Source organism: Euprymna scolopes, chromosome 13, assembly GCF_053919585.1.
Source record: "Euprymna scolopes isolate OS-2025 chromosome 13, ASM5391958v1, whole genome shotgun sequence".
NCBI lineage: Eukaryota > Metazoa > Mollusca > Cephalopoda > Sepiida > Sepiolidae > Euprymna > Euprymna scolopes.
In genome coordinates, this window is record NC_136494.1 from 35,231,478 (window position 1) to 35,249,631 (window position 18,154).

Sequence of the window (18,154 nt, forward strand, 5' to 3'; positions counted from 1 at the left end):
AAAATATGAAAGAATCGTAAATCTAAGGTATTTTTTAACGATGCGATTCCGATTCTCTCCAAAATACACAATTAACGATTCCGAATAATCGTCCCACCACTAATTTATACATACATAGAATAAAGACTACATATATAGCAAATGTCTACAAGGAGGTACTTGAACTGTTTGATCGTGGGTGACAGACCATTCAAATTTTGGTGTTGGTGCATTCTTTACATCTAACCACACTAATGACTGATATGAATAAGCAGCTGTGGATAACTACATTATATATGTATACTAGCGAGGGGCCGGTACTCAGCATTGCCCGGATGTTTGGAGGTGTGTATGTAGGAGGGGGGGGTGGCCCTGTTTTGATGTTATAAAAAATTGGAAAAACCAAAACAAAGCAAAACCGCGAACAAATGGAAAATAAAAAAGGGGGGAAAAGGTGTAAAAGAGGAAAAAAGGTTTAGGTAGGAAGACAGGCTCGAACCCGAAGCATCGAGGCTAAGGCGAAAACAAAATGCCTGACACGTTACCTCTACGCCAAAGAGACACACAATTGAGAACGGATAAAATTAACCCTTTAAAACACTTGCAGGTGGTTGAAACTAACGTCAACGTTTTCTAGGTCAAACATGACGTCATTGTAGTAGCAGCAGGAGGAGGCCGAGTTTAGGGTAAAGGAATACACACACACACATTTTAGCTTTTATATTTATAGATGCCCCCCGCCCTGGTTTAGCTAATATATGACGCGTAAAATTGAAAGGAATAAAAAACAAAACGAACGTGAAAGAATACCAAAGGAAAAAAAAAAAAAGAAAAAACCCAAAAAGTTACTGCGTAAAATGCAAATATGTTTATTTAAATCTAATTTTTTTAAATGGAAAAACAAAATTAAAAAAAAATAAAACTTACCGTGTATAATGAAAATATGTTCATTAGATTTTATTTATTTATTTTTCTTTGTTTCAATGAAAAAAAAATCTATAAATATAAAAGCGAAAATGTATGTATGTATGTATGTATGTATGTGTGTGTGTGTGTTCGCTTTTTCTGTATGTCTACAAAAAGCTTCTTTCAGAGAAGCGGTCGGTCGGTTCACAACTTTTTAAAACTTTTTATATCACATATAAATCATAATATCTCACAGTTAACAACGAAGCTCGCCTGTCTATTTAATTTGCTCGATTTCGAGAAGTTAAATATTCAATATTTGTCGCTCGCCGCATAGGGCTAGTCTTTTTCCTTTTTTGGGGGAAAAAATAGCGTTCAGTAGTAAATGAAATCATGCAGTCAAACTTGACCTCATTAACTCATTAAAACGAGCACCTGCTAAATCCAAGTAATTAAATAAATTCAAACGTGTTTCCGTAAGCATGTCACGGTGGGGCAATGGTTAACGTCGCACGTTTTTTTTTTCACAACTTTGCCTCAACGGTTCGGGTTCGATCCTCATACTTACTTTTTTTTTAACCCCCCCCCCACCGCCAAACACCCGGGCAATGCAGGGTACCCCTCGCTAGTGAATAAATAAAACCAGAAAACAGACCGTGTTTTTTATTTTTGTTTTTGCTGTTAACTAATTTGAATGTCGTCTGATTCCAATATCGATAGCGTAGTAGTAATTGTGCTAATGAAACTCTCAGAAATGCAATGTATAGAAATAAATAATGAATAAGTAACTAATCCGAAAATAGGAATCCATCCCCCCCCCCAGTATCATGTATGAAATCAGTGCAAACATAATAGAAGTATAAAGACAGTAAATAAAATATATAAAGGGACTAATCGGTGCAAGATTTGAAGAACACTGGCGGCTGACTATTAAAGTTTCTTGTAAAAACTGGAATTCAATGTTAGTTCATTTTGTTTAAGTAATCCTTTGAATTGCAACCCCCACCCCCCTACAAAAAGAGAAAAAATATAAAGGGAGGAAAAAAAGGGGGAAAAAAGAAGAAATTTATAAAATGGCACAAGTAACCCACAGAATAACTGGAATGTAAAGTCGCGTTTCACCCAACGGAAAAATGCCAATCCATATTTTTTAAGCAACTAAGAACTCAAACCGGTGTTCTTCGTATATTTCCCTGTGGACGTATCCGCAGCGTTGTTAAGTGGTCGTGGGCGGAGTATGAATCGAATAGAGAGAAAAGATTTTACAACTTCCATTAATTCTAACCGATTGTGGCAGTGAACTCTCACCGGAAAAAATATAGAAATGTACGAATATCAAGGAACTGTAAGATCCTGTGCTGAACTGTGGTGACATTACATTTGAATGTCATGATTTTTAATCCTATTAAGGTCAAACACATGAGGAAAAATGAGTTCATTTTATTTATATATATATATATATATATATATATATATATATATGTATGTCTGTCTGTATACATTTCCCTACCAAATAACTCTGTAAATTTTCGGTCTACAGACTCAAAATTTGACATATGGGGTATTGAGATTTGGGAAAATCTTTTTGATCAGGTTTCAGCCAGAAATTTGGCTGTTAAGGGGTCAAAATTCAACAATTTGACCTTCGAAAGTTTTACCAAATTCCTCTGCAAATTTTGGGTCTAAAAACTTGAAATTTTAGATGTAGGTTACTTGGACAGGGATATAATTTTATAATTTGCTTTGAGGCCAAAACAATAAATGCTAAGGCATCATAATTGGGGTCAAAGTTAAAAAAAAAATTGACCTCTGTGGTCTCTATCAAATTACTAAGCCAATATTTGGTCTAAACATTTGAAATTTCACATAAAGTGTATTAAAAAATGGAGAAATCTTTTTAATCGGTTTTTGGCCGAAAAGTTGGCTGCCAAGGGGTCAAAGGGGAGGGAGGCCTCTCCAGTCTTGGACGACAACCTTCCTAGAGCTGGTGACTCAAACAAATTACCGGTCTGCAAACCTAAATTGCTTAAGGAGTAGATAGACCCTGTATATCGCCGGCTTCCATACTCCTTCTTTGCCTATTAGTCAGGCGCAGAGACACTATCACAGGTGAATCAACAAAACACTTAGTGGTAGATCTTGTTTCTTGTCTAGGGCATTGAATGCTGTTCCCCCACTCCCGACACATCCCACGCCTCATAACTGGGCATTTGGGAGTGCTTGAGTACCACGCATGCCTGTGCAATTAGATTGGTGTGATCTTCTTCTGATGGGCTGAGGGTACCGGATTGACAGTTCCTGGCTGCTGTTTCCGACTGGTAGTACAGGAGCCCTAACTCTTTGGTAGCGCTTAGAGCGGCTGCTCCATCAACAGTTGTATAATATCGGGTTGTTTGTAGTGCCATGTCGCGCATAGAAAGGGACCCTGCACTCATCCCCGATGGGCTTTCCCGAGGCCACAGTCCTAGTTGAAGAAAGGTCAGCCAATTGGTCTACTTGTGTTGCATGCCTGATATCCTGCATAACCTCTTGTTCAGCTCCCCCTCACCTAACTGAAACTCTTTAAAAAAATGATGACACTAAAATCTAAAAATAAGCTTGAACCAGCCTAGGGACAAACAAATTCAACTTGCCTCCTCCCTTGAGGCTTGCATTCACTAACATCCGTGGGCTTAGAACTAATTTAGCTGATGTTGAAGCATTTCTCCTAACAAATACCCCAGATATCTTAGCACTAAGCGAGACTAACCTACACTCCTCCATCCCCTCTAACTACTTTAACATGCCTGGCTATCTCCCACTCTGCCGTAAGGACTCTGACAGACATATGCACGGACTTGAAGTCTACATTCGTAATACCCTCCCCCTGACTAGAGAAACAAACCTAGAAACGGACGATCAAGCATTTATGTGCTTTAGACTAAACATACAACACAACATTAGCTACTTTTATTTTCTCTACCGCTCTCCCTCGACCCAGGACTGCACCATAATAAACAAAGTTTCCGACAGTATAGACACAGCACTCTCCCTTGACACTAGCGCCCAAGTCCATGTATTTGGCGACTTTAATGTTCACCACAAAAATTGGCTTGGATTCTCTACTCACACAGATGCAGCGGGCAGCACAACACATAGTTTTGCTATATCTCACTCCCTATCACAAATGGTTACGTTTCCAACCCGTTTCCCTGACCAGCAAGAACAACAAGCATCACTTCTAGATCTGTTTCTGACTACAGTTCCCGAGGATTGTACAACAAATGCTAACAGCCCACTCGGGAACGCTGACCATGCAGTGATAATGGTAGAAATCGCCCTAAATTCTTGACCCAAAACTGAAGAGCCAGTGCTCAAAAAACGAGATATTTTAAAAAGGCTGACTGGGAAGCCATCAGAGATCTTATCAGAGATGCCCCATGGGGAAATATTTTTTCTCTTCCTGCCGAACAGTGCGCAAATGAGACCACTGAATGGTTCAAAACAGCAATGGAAGCACATGTTCCCGTGCGGAAATTTTATAGCAAGCCCCACTCTCCCCAATGGTTTACTTCGACTTGCGCAACTGCCATTGCCCAAAGGCAGCATGCATACCGCAGATTTAACCGACATAAGTCCAGTTCAAACAAACAGAAGTACAAAGAAGCGAGAAATAACGTTAAGAAAGAAATAGCGACAGCCAAGAGAGAATTTACTGAAACCACTAAAAAATGCATCGAAGCACAAAAATTAGGAAATTGTGACTTCTGGAAAATCTACAACAGTGTAGTAAACAATGGGCAATCAACAATTCCCCCACTAACCAACAATCACGAGGTTGTTTGCTCAGCAACTGACAAAGCTAATATGCTTGCCAGCCGGTTTGCCTCGAACTCCACACTGGACCCTACCAACCACCCCCTGCCTGACTTTACTTTGCGGACAGATGCCACACTAGACGATCTAAAAATCACCCCTGCTCAGGTACATGCTATCATAATAAATCTTGACACTTCCAAAGCATGCGGACCTGATCTCATCCCAGCTGTGCTATTAAAAAAGTGCTCAGCCGAAGTAGCTCCAGTTCTCTCCAAACTCTACAACAAATGCCTTAATGAATCATGCTTTCCGGGCTGTTGGAAAACCGCTTCTGTGGTACCAATATTCAAGAATTCTGGCGAAAGAACTGACCCATCAAATTATCGCCCCATTAGCCTCCTCCCACTTTTCGCCAAAATATTTGAGACCATAATTAACCATGCTCTAGTCCGGCACCTTACAGACGCTAAACTTCTGACTGACAAACAATATGGATTTAGACAAGCCCGTTCCACAGCTGACATTCTCACTGTAATCTCTGAACGTATATACCATTCACTGGACAAAGCGGGGGAGGGCAGAGCGGTAGCTCTAGATATATCTAAGGCTTTTGACAGGGTATGGCACAAGGATCTCCTCAGGAAAATTAAATCATACGGTATCACTGGTAGAATACTTAGCATAATTGAATCCTTCTTAGACAAGAGAAAAATCCAGGTTGTCCTCGACGGTCGAACATCTAAACAGTGTGATATAAATGCGGGAGTGCCTCAGGGGTCTATTCTTGGACCTCTATTGTTCCTGATATTTATTAATGACCTCCCCGACAAAACTGCCTCTGAGATGGGTATATATGCTGATGACACTAAAAGGCATGACAGGAAAACAAATGAACACATATCTAAAGAAATGGCAAAAACCCTAGAGGATGACCTCCAATCTGTAGTGAAATGGGGACATAAATGAATGGTCACATTCAATGCTGCCAAAACCAAACTGGTTTCCTTCAATAACTACAAGAAATCTTCTCTGCCACCAATAGCAATGGCCAGTGACTCCCTGTCTGAGAGTACATCTTTCAAACTGCTTGGCCTAACGTTCACAGGAAACATGAGCTGGAACAATTATATTGAAAACATTGCCAGGGCCGCTGCAAAAAAGGTAGGCTCTCTCTACCGTGCTAGAAAACTACTGACACCTGAAAGTATCCTGTATCTCTATAAGGCCACCATTCGCCCATGTATGGAGTATTGTTGTCACATCTGGGCTGGTGCGTCTACTACTAGTCTCTCGCTCCTAGACAAGGTTAAAAAAAGAGTCGTCAATCTGATAGGCCCTGAACTGGCATCTAAGCTTCAGCCTCTGTCCCATCGATGAAACGTTGCATGCCTCTGCTTGTTCTACAAGTATTTTAATGGTGAATGCTCTGACGAACTGCAGACACTTGTGCCCCCACGACGCAGACACCCTCGACAAACCCGACAGGCAGCTAAATCCCACCCCCACACAGTAGAGATCCCTAGATGCAAAAGATCTTTCTACTCCAGTAGTTTCTTCCCCAGAACCGCTAGACTCTGGAATTCCATTCCAGGATCATGCTTCTCTAACTGTACTGACATGCAGAAGTTCAAGTGCAACGTAAACCGACATCTTGCTGCCCAAATCCCTACATAGTGCCCCCGTAGTTGCTGACCCTGATAGTAGCCCCCTACACCTGAGTGGCAATGTGCCTTGTTTGGGGTGAAAATGTAATAAAAAAATAAAAATAAAAAAAAATTAAGCCAAAGTACTAGCGCACTTATTGATCAGCGCTATTTTTAAATAGTACTTTCAAGTTTAATTAAAGTTTTACGATACCTGTTCTTATTGAATTGTTAGGTGAAAGTACCCGTGCTATTTTTAAATCGTATTTTCAAGTTTAATTAAAGTTTTATGATACCTGCTTTTATTAAATTGTTAGATGAAAGTACAGAATAGTACACAACACCCTCCCGTCCCATGTTAAGAATGGCTTTCTAAATAATGTCACTATTTCAGCACGGCTCAATAAATGCATGAGTACCTTTTATTTTCTTGAATAAAATAAAAACTATTGGACGAGAACACTACTGTTTTTGTTTTAATAATTATTTTTTTATTCAAAAATAAAAAATAAAAATTTCAATTGTTCAAAACATGTTTTTTTTTCAAAGCTTATTGGGATTTTTTTTAATTACCATATTTTTCATGAACATGTTCTAAAAATGTTTCAAAATTATCTAATATTTTTTCACTTTTCATGTTATAAGCCTCTCTATACATTGCCTGATCGACATTTCTCCTACTGATCCTGATATGTATTTCAGTCTTTTAATACGAGACTAGAAGGCTTCAATATTCTTGGTGCAAACACCAGTAAGCAGATTCACAAAATTTTGTGAATGGTTTATAGTTCTGTGAACATAATTAAACTTGAAAATAATATTTAAAAATAGCACAGATTCCATTTTGACTTGCACCAATTTTCCTGTTAATAATTATATAAACTCCGGCAAAAAAAAAAAATCCATCCAAAAAATAACAAAAAAAACCCCCACATAAAATCATAATACAAAAATCATGTGCAAATTTCAAGCCAAAATAAATTTAAAAAAAAAAAAAAACCCAAACAAACTAGGTCATACACACACATAAATTCTTTCCTTGTAAAAATAATAACTTCTCCCTCAGTAGAAATATGTACATCAGAGCCGATGTGTATTTCGCTACAGGGGTAGCATTTGTGCACATCCGTCCTTTTTCTTTATATTTTTTAATATAAAAAATGACTCCTGAAATTGATTGTTATTAATTTCATGGTGCATGTTTAATTCATGCTTAAAATATTTGTTTTGACTTTTATCTTCAGTGAAAGAAGTTTTACGAAAAAAATCAAATCGTTTTCAAAATTCCCTTAATTGTATTTCCACTTTTTCGCTGTACCAAATTTTTTCGATACACAAAAACTTTCGATTATATAATGGTATATTTCAAAACAACAATTCCACAGGAATCGGAATCGTACTTGGTATCAGAATCGTTAATCAATATTTTCCTGGAATCGGAATTCGAAAAAATTTAGGAATCGTCCCAACACTAGTATAAATATCTTGCCTCTACCTAAAATACCTCTTCCTCTTGATGAAACCTACATGAACTTTTAGGTGAAATATTGGTCTCTCCATGCATGTCTTTGTTTGATCCTCTCTTGTTAATTTTGCCTATATAAATTTTGTGATTGTATTTGTTTCATTTAAATTTGATCAACCTCAGGAATCATTTGTACTTTATTTTCCATTTTTCAAGTGTTAGATTTTAGTGTGAGAATAAATACTCATACCAGTTTTAAAATTAAGTCTATTTTGAACTGAAATGGACGGTATTCTCAAAATCAAGTAAAAAAAAACAACTATTATTTGTTTGTTTTAGCACTACCAATTCCTTTGCAACGTATCTTCAGTGAAAACTCCTGTTTTTTGTATCCTGAACATCTTCCTCAAGTGAATATGCGTCCGAAAAATCTTCAAAAGGACAAATGTACCTTCTTCCCTTCACAAGACTTGTAAGTCTCACTTTTTTTCTGTGTTCTTTGAATATTATTTTCTTTTTATCTAAATGATTGTTACGTCGTATGATACAGGGTGGAACGATAAATTTGTCGCTCTATAGAAAACAACACTAAACTTATTTAAAAACGTTTATTGAAAAAATCAATTCAGGTAACTTGATTGTGTAGTAGAGCTAACATCTATTCAATGTAGCTGCCTTCAGCCCCAATCACCGCCTTGATATGAGTCCAGAACTGGGAGCATGCCATTTTCACAAGCGTTGGTGGGAACTTCGTGAATACTCAGCAGATGGCAGTGATCAGGCTGGTTTTGGTGTTGTGAGAGGTCATGTTGGTGATGTTTTTTGACTTATGTCCAAATGAAGTAGTCTAGCGGGTTCAAGTCAGGGGAGGAAGGGAGGCCAGTAAGAAGAGGTTACAAAGTTGTCGCACCCTTTCTAAAGCCAAGCCTGGGTCTCTTTGAACTTGTGGGCCAGTGCAAAGTCCTGCTACCACACCCAGCGTCTTTTTTACGATAAAGATCAAAAACTTATTTTTTAAATAATGCAGAAATATTTAATTACTGCTGATTTGAAAAGGAGTCTCATTTCAAACCAATACTGCTAACAAATGTGTGCAGTTGTTTTTTTTTATATCTTTTGTATAAATTTTAAAGGAAATAACTATTATTTTTCTGCCCATAATCGTGAATGTATTTTTACTTATGTTTCCAGTTTGTTGGCCCTCGGCTTTGAGCAGTTCTCTCATTTTCCACCGTATATGATGTGCAAATGTATACGTCAGCTTTTGGTACCATGCAAAACGGAAAAGCAGATCAGGACACGTATAAAGAATATGCGTTCGAAAAGAGCCAAAGACAATCCCATCAAGGTTTGTAGCTTATATTGTTTACAAATGTGATTCCATGGTTTGTGGATTTGGTCGCTTTATTTTATTTCATATGAACCCCTTTGATTTCATTTAATGCTGAATTCACTTTAATATAAACCGTTATACTAAAAGTTTTTGCTATTTGTAACCATTGTGAGCAGCATCATCATCATCTGCTGCCAATGTTCAGGATTCCAGGATGGATTATGTCTCGGTCTGACATGGCAAAGGTTTATTTTCAATTTAAGACTGTTAGATTCATCTTTGTGTTCTTTTGACAGTTCTTGTGGTGGCGGGGGAGAGATTTCAGTATCAATCAAGCTATGCGTCTGCTAATCTATCATTCAGTTGATCCTCCTCTATGACTGCGAGACATGGATTATGAAGGCGATCGCTTGGTGGAAGTTAGAAATGTTAGACAATAACTACCTCTGCTGTGTCTTCTGTTGTCAGTGGAATGAACATGTCCCAACTACTGTTCTTTGCCGGCATCTCAACCTGAAGTATGTACTCTTCGTCTAATTGCAGCAGTAGGAAAGAATTACTGCATCAAAGTTATCCTTCTTAACTCTCTGACTGGGTGGTATAAGCGTATCAGTGGACAGCTGAGCACATGGTGTCAATCATCAGGGAAGACGGCTGAGCTCCCAGGTGCACAAGTGGTTGGCTTTCAACTGTGAAATTGTGATTGCTTTACCATCTTGTGCGACCTTGGTCAGTACTGCTGTGGTTCCAGACAAGGAGGAAGCTGGCTCAATCAGATTAGGTTGGATGCCATTGCAAGAACATTTTCTGATGACAAACAGACAAAATTTCATTGGTTGAGCTGTCATTTCATGTGACCAATTGAATTGTTATTGAAAAGATTATTTATCATTAGTTTGGATGATTAATTGGAAAAATCAGAATTTGAAAAATTTGTGGTTATTTTGCCAAAAACGATTCTTTTAACAGTGCTGATAATTAAGGTCTAACTGTATTCATTGTTAAGCAAACTGATTAAAAAAAAAAAAAAGAAAAAAGTATAACATTAAATGAGATAAAAAAAAAAAATCAGCCATGTTGAATCTATTCATCTGTAATGTTTTTAACTTGGGTACAAATTAAAAGATGATTGATTTTTTTTACTTGAAATAATTGAACTTTGATGCAGTAAATTTAAACCTCATTTTCTTACAAAATATTTTATTTTTCATTTTTGAACAGTGTGTACAGTTGACGAAAAAGTTACCTGAAGATTTCCCCCATGCTGTCTTGTCAGGCGTTCAGGACATGGTTGCTCCGAAAGACAGATCTTGTCATCCTTCTGTGCCAGCCTGGCTCAAGGTAAGCTATTAAAAATTGTGACTCAAACTTCTCCATCTTGAAACCCTTAAAAAGTTTAATGGGTTTTTCACTTATCCTAATTAATATTGCATAAGAAGAAGCTGCATGCATTATTCCTATTTCTATTTGAAAAGCAACAAAACATTTTTATATACATGGTGGAATGATAAAAGTGTCGTCCTAAAGAAAATAACACTATAGCTTTATTTTAAAACTTTTATTGAAAAAATCAATTCAGGTAACTTCATTATGTAGTAGAGCTGACATCTATTCAATGTAGCCGCCTTCAGCCTCATTCAGCGCTCCGATACAGGTCCGGTCCTGGATATGACTTTAAACTATATCCAGTGGTGAGGCCCCAGCTTGTGGACTTTGGGGAGTGTGGAGCCACCCTTTAATTATCATTGCTTCCAGGTCCACTCTGACCCGGAGTGGTAGTACCAGTTAGGGTCCCAACTATGGGTTAAATAGAAACTGACGTGAAAACAACAAATATATTCTATTAAAAAAAAATTTTTCTTCAAAATCTTTGTATTCGGCATTAAATAACCCGAAAAGGGTTGATATGCCGTAAAACAAAAACAACCAACCAACCAACCAACCGATACAGGTCCAGAATTGGGAGCATGCTTTTCTACCAGTACTGGCAGGAGCTCGGCAAATACTTAGCAGATGGCGGCGATCAGGCTGGCTTTGGTGTTGTGGGAAATCATGTTGGTGATGTTCTCATTATATGATCGTATGAAGTAGTCCAGTGAGTTTGGTTGAGGGGAGGAGGGAGGCCAGTGAGAGAAGGATACAAAGTCATAGCACTGCTCCTGAAGCCAAGCCTCGGCCAGCGGACACCTGATTGTACCAGGGGATCACCGCACTCTTCAGCACATCCAGGTACACTTTCGTGTTGACTTTCAAGCCGACTTTGAAGAGGTGAGTTGGCATGATGTAACCCTAACTTGAAACCACATCAAAGACCATAAACGTGACTGGAAACTTTGTTTTCATCACCCTGGGCATGTCTCTGTTATTCATGGCAATCCAGTGATGCATTTTAAGGGTGCTGGCAATGGTCCTGTTGTCATAACCTGGATTGGTAGAGAGCTTGAGTTGTATAGCGGCACATCTCCAATCTCGCTTGTTGAACATTGTGTCACTTTCAGACATGATAGAAGGCTATTATTGCTCTTGGGATTTGTACTGGCCTGCTGGTTTGCATCAAAAAAAGAAAACCGGTTGGAAATGGAATCATGTTGTTTTTTCTAGGGCGACAATTTTATCATTCCATCATGTCATATATATATATATCTATATATATATATATATATATATATATATATATATATATATATATATATATATATATATATACACTCATGAACAAAAAAAATGGGCCAGGAAAGAAATTTACAATTTATTGCACAAAAAGCTGCATTACACAAAATGCAATTAAATAATAAACGAAAATGAGTAAAAAATATAAAGAGCAAGATATTTACTTTAATAAAAACTTAGTATGGAATGGAATTGCCCTTAGATCTTTTTAAAAGATCAATTCTTTTTATCATGCTCTCAACCAACTTGGAGCACTGTGAAGAGGAGATGTTATTCCATTCTCTTTGTACTGCTTCCCATAATTTTTCTTTGTTGGAAAAAGTTTTTCTAACTAATGCACGAGATATTATAGCCCAAATATTTTCCATTGGGTTTAAATCTGGGCTTTGGCCAGGCCAAAACATCACATCAATTGAATTATCAGTAAGACACTTCTTTGTGACTTTTGCTGTGTGTGCAGGGGCATTATCATGTTGAAAAATAATGTCATTGTTCATTTCTAACTTCTGGATGCTTGGTAATAGACCTCTTTCTAATATTTGAATGTATTCTTTGGCATTAATTGACGCATCACATCTGATAATTTCCCCAACTCCTGCAGCAGAAAAGGTCCCCCATACCATTATTCCTCTGTTTCCATGTTTTACTGTGGTTTTTATGCAATTCCGTGAAAATCTTTCTCCGGATCTTCGGATGCAACGTTCAGGGGCATCACTGGCAAGGCAAAATCTTGATTCGTTCGACCAGAAAACATTTCTAAACCAATCTGCATCTTTCGTACCATAACATGATGCAAATGTCTTTCTGTCGCTGATGTTCTTCTTAGTTAACAAAGGTTTTTTTGCACATCTTTTTGATGAAAATCCCATTTCCTTCATCCTTCTGGATATTGTCACTCTAGAAAGAGAATTTCCTTTTGCTGTTTCGAATTGTTTGCTATGGTCAACATAAGTTTTTTGTGATCCTTCAAAACGGTCATTTTAAGCCTGTGATCGTCCTTCATTGTGGATGCTCTGGGGCGACCAGAACCAACTTTCCTGCTCACTGTGCCTTCAATTTCGAACCTTTGCGCAATTCTCTTCACAGCTGAAAGAGATGTTGCCACCTTTTCTTCTTTCAAAATGTCGAAAATCTGCTTGTAAGTCAAATTTGCCTGTCGTAATCCTGCAATTCGGTTTTTAATTTTTTCGTCAAGATGTCGTCTTACTTTTCCTGGACTCATCTTTAATACTAATAATCTGAAAAATACTAAATAACAGCTAATTATTAGCAAACAAGCGATAAAAATTTTTAAAATTGTTTTCTTTCCAATTTCAATCATGGCCCATTTTTTGTTGTTGCAATTTTAATCATGGCCCATTTTTTTTGTTCACGAGTGTATATATATATATATATATATATATATATATATATATATTGTCAATTAAAAATCATGACGCTTGTCATTTATTAGTAAATAATTAACCATAAGATGCTTTGTCTTGGCCTTCGGTACAAGATCAAAGTGTAGTATATGTTCTTCAGATGCTGCACTTCAATTTCTTGTTCTCTGTCAGTGGAGGATAAATCCTTCACGACTGAGATAATTTTTATTTTTGTTCCTTTTCTCCACATTAAAAAACAACCCTGGTGTCTAACTCTGTCCCGTGGGGAGGCATTGTAAATAGGAACCATAACATGCTTTGTCTTTATTTCAATACATAGATATGCATTGAAATACAGACAAAGCATGTTATGGTTGATAACCATAGTGACCGCCAATCGATTGAAAACTACTTTTTCTAAAGCTTATTAAAATTTATGAAAATCTGTTATTTCTGAACAACTTTTGGTTTTATCAGAAAGGTAAAACCCTGAAGTTTATTATGTTTAAAGCAGAATATAATACATTTCTAGAGTTTTTATAAAATTTAAAGTTTTAAATTAAAAAAAAACAAAAAAAACCCACGTTAAATCCCATCTCCACAAAATGTAAATAAAACATAAATATTTTTTTAAAGGTTTTTGAATAAATTAAAATTTTTTATGTCTAAATAAAATTTACTATGATTTGTTATAAGAATATGCAAAAATATTAGAATATAATTACTATATGTTTTAATAAATTCAAATAATTCCATTTTTTATCATAAACTTGTACATTTTACCTACCGCTGCCATTTTGGATTTTAGGTATGGAACCCAGTTTCGTCTAAATATTTATTTAAGCATTTTCATGAATTTTGATGTAACTCGACAGGCAAATACATTTTTTAAAATAATTGGATTAAATTATAATTACAAACGCCATTTATGGTAAAATATGTTATTTTTAGCTTTATAATTTTTCCTTCATAATAATTGATCAATCAAGTTTAAAATTTTTCCTAATACTTGTTAAAAGTAAAGAAAACTGCTTTTTTTCTATTTTTACATTGAACATAATTTTTTAGCATTATATTTCTCAGTTTTAATATGACTTTTAGTCAGTTTTTAATTTCATGATTAAAATCAATTTTCCTTTCTTATTTTCTAATCAGTAATAACCAATGAGCCATGCTCTTTTTCCATAAACTAGATCATACTGTATTTTCCCTAATTCTTTATTGCATAAATCAAGTTGACAAAAACTTTCATTAGAATTTGGTTGCCCTTAAAAGAGCCGTTTTTGGTAACCCTCTGGGGGAATGCAACTTGTTGGGATGTCACGACCATCATCTACGGAAATCCATGTCTTCAGAGTTATAGTTAATTTTCAAAAAGGGAGATAACTTTTTATAACCTGTAAAGGGCTACCGTATCTTGAAAGAATCTCACTGAATATAACTTATAATTTTCACACCCTGTTTTTTTTTTTTTTTTTTTTTTTTGCTTACAAAATTTTGCTTTCTGTTTTACTTCTGCCTGATGGCACCAAAGTCCTGTTTTTTATTCCCTTTCCATAATGGTTGATATTTTTTTTTGCATGTAGTCTGTAATTTCACCCCTCAGCATCTAACCCTCGGCATCCCAAAAAGTTTATTAGCCAGCCTTCAACTAAATTAGATAAGTAAAAAAATAAATAACGATACCATAACTAAATGTGGCACCCACTTTGAATACAACTTTCTTAATGACAAATGTGCATGTGAAATCCTAACCTAATAGGTCCTGAACTGTCAGCTAAACTTCAACCTCTGTTCCATCGCTGAAATGTTGCATTTCTCTGCCTGTTTTACAAGTATTTTAATGGTAGGTAATACTCCCTCAATGTACCCCCCCCCGACAAACCCAAAAAGCAGCAAACTCCCACCTCTACACATTAGAGATCTCCAAATGCTAGAAAGCCTTTTACTCTAATAGTTTCTTCTCTAGAACTGCTAGACTTTATAATTCCCTTCCGGGTTCTTGCTTCTCTGACTGTACTGTTGCTGCTCAACTCCCTACATAGTATCCCTGCAATTTATATCCCATATAGTAGCTCCCTACATCAAAGTCGCACTGTGTCTTGTTTGGGGTGAAAATGCAGTAAAAAAGAAAAAAAAAATGATAATGTATTCAACACCGCTTCCATTTATATTTGAAACATAAAACAAAATAATTTAGAGTAATTTCTACACTGTTTTGAATACATTTTTACTGTTTTAAATCTATGCATTTGTTATCATCACTTTTATTTAGCCAAACACAAGTATTTTCCATCATTTGAGGAGTTTACCCCCATCCAAAAAATATATAAAAATGTTTATTACCACCCCCACCCCAAACTACTACGTGGTGGATCTATGTCTCTAAAAATTTACTATTTGTGGCATGGAAACAGTTGCAAGCAAATGTGAATGCAAAATTTACAAGAAAATTAACTTGGCGTTGCCTGGGATGGAAGTGGCATATAGTAATCAAAAAGTGCTCAATATCCTAAGTATGACAGGTGTGTCTAAACATAACAAAAAAAGAACACAAGATATGTTTCACCTTTACAGCATTCACCTTCCTTGAAATTCTCTTTCCAGACTTCTTCACTTGTGGACCCCATATGCTCGGCTTGTTTTATTTACAATTTATCTCGTTTTGATTCCGACATTATTTGTTTCCAAAATGTTTACTTTTTTTTTTAATGTTAAAAGTTGTGACGCTCTTATTCGTAAAACCATAAAAGAAATGATTGCAATTTGAAAAAAAAAAAAAAAAAAATTATCATTTCTTGCCTCCTTCCACATAAAAGAAAAAATTGTTAAAACGTGCGTGATTGATATTTATTACTCTTTCCAGAAATATATAACTCCTCCGTCCAAGAAAAAGTCATCTTCACCATCTCGGATTCAATCCACGTCTGGAAGTGACGAAAAGAAAACTGAACAGAAAATTGAAATGAAAGTTGGTAAAAAAGAGGACCTGGAGATTTTATTTCCTGATACTCGGTCAGTTTCTAATTTTTTTTTTTTTTTATTATCACAAACTTTACATGTGTTAGGGGTGGGGGGAGTATAACATTTGTCTAATGGATACTATTGATATATATCAGGGGAAAAATTAAAGAGCAAATTCCCTGCATAGAATTTGCTTGTTTTTATGGAAAATCAGATGTAAAAACATTTTTTTACAAAACAAAATAGGACCAAGTAAAGATTAGATATCCTGTAGCAGAAGACGAAGATTGGCGAACATTTCAAGTGACACCGGTTGTTCGACCTTGACATTGCCGGTGGTTGTTTGTAAACACGTCAAATGTTCACGAGCAAGCTTTTTTTAAAAATATATTTACAAAACTTTTTAAGATTTAAAAGAAAAAATATATATTTACAAAACATTTTTTTTAATATTAAATATTTACAAAACTTTTTAAGATTTAAAAGAAAAAATATATATTTACAAAACATTTTTTTTAATATTAAATATTTAAAAAACTTTTACGGATTAAAAAAAAACAACTTTTTTCTATTTACACAAAACTTTTTTAATGTAAGTAGCAAAACAAATGTATTTAAATAAATGGGTTTCTTTTTGAATGCGTTTTTTTTAAAATATATTCACAGAACTTTTTTAATAAAACTAATAAAATAATTATGATAAAAATAAATAAATAAAAAGAATGAGCTTTATTAATTACAAAATATTAATTGAGAATTTCAAATGCTAAAACTTATTTGTATTTAATTTGCCCTTGAGGAGAAGTAAGCAAATAGCGAGTTTTTTTTGTTTTAATAAAAATAAAAGTTATAAAGATTTTGTATCTTGTGATACTACATTTCATCTTTATAAAAATAAAAGTTATAAAAAGACATGTGAATAAAATAATATATTTTTAAATCTCGATTGTCTATACTTGTTGCTTATACCTGTGATTTTATTATGCATAAAAATTGCCTCGGTCTAGAAGGATTTCTCCTTCACTGACTACTGGCATACTTCGCACTTTCAATAAATATTGAATTGTATTAAAAACGCACACAGAAAAACGCGCACACACTGTCCATAAAAGTCAATCTTGGTTGTAAAAACCTGCAAAACATTCGCAAAAAGCCGAACAAGTCAGTTATTTTACATTTGTTTCTGCCATTAAAAAGTTTGTTTTAAATAATTCTATTTAAAAGTTTTTAAAAATATGTATTTTTTTTAATAGAGAGAAGAGATCAGCGTCCAAAATTCTCAGTTATAATATTGGTTTTTAATTCTCATTCTTTTTATTTATTTATTGAGTTATTTCTTTATTTTTATCATAATTATAATTATTATTAGTTTTATTAAAAAGTTCTGTAAATATATTTTAAAAAAAAAAAAAGCACTCAGAAAGACACCCATTTATTTAAATATATTTTGTTTAAATACATTCGTTTTGTTACTTACATTAAAAAGTTTTGTGTAAATAAAAAAATTTTTTTTTAAATCCTTAAAAGTTTTGTAAATATATTTTAAAGAACTCTTGCTCACGAACACTCGACCATGTCTGCTATTTGACATGCTTACAAACAACCACCGGCAATGTCAAGGTCGAACAACCGGTGTCACTTGAAATGTGCGCCAATCTTTGTCTTCTGCTACAGGGTATCTAATCTTTACTTGGTCCACAAAATAATTAACTAATTGTTATGAGATAAGCTGATATACCTATTTCGGGAATAATGGACTTATCCAGAAACTGTTAAATATAGTAGTTCATGGCAGTTATGGCCCCAGAATCATGATGTGTACTTTTATAACATACTTTTGTGAATACACTTTTTGTTAACTATACCACTGTGTTTGTCTTGCTTATTATGAACCTGCAAGACTAGAACACTGGAGATGAGGAATTAGTTGGTCAAATTAATCGGAAGCTGACTAGAATAAGATATAAATAGTGTTAGAAATGAGTTTCAAGACATTACAGTTGATATGATCATTTGTATACAGCACAAGTTT

General features: G+C 35.2%; 1 protein-coding gene across 1 annotated transcript in view; it reads left to right on the forward strand.

The window, feature by feature from the left end:
• LOC145291968 (uncharacterized) overlaps positions 1-18,154 on the forward strand; it is a 136,255-nt gene that overhangs the window by 83,883 nt on the left and 34,218 nt on the right. The window contains exons 13-16 of the mRNA XM_080137908.1: positions 8,131-8,263; positions 8,983-9,139; positions 10,346-10,465; positions 16,025-16,173. Coding sequence (XP_079994034.1) covers positions 8,131-8,263; positions 8,983-9,139; positions 10,346-10,465; positions 16,025-16,173 — 559 coding nt within the window. The remainder of the gene's footprint in view (positions 1-8,130; positions 8,264-8,982; positions 9,140-10,345; positions 10,466-16,024; positions 16,174-18,154) is intronic.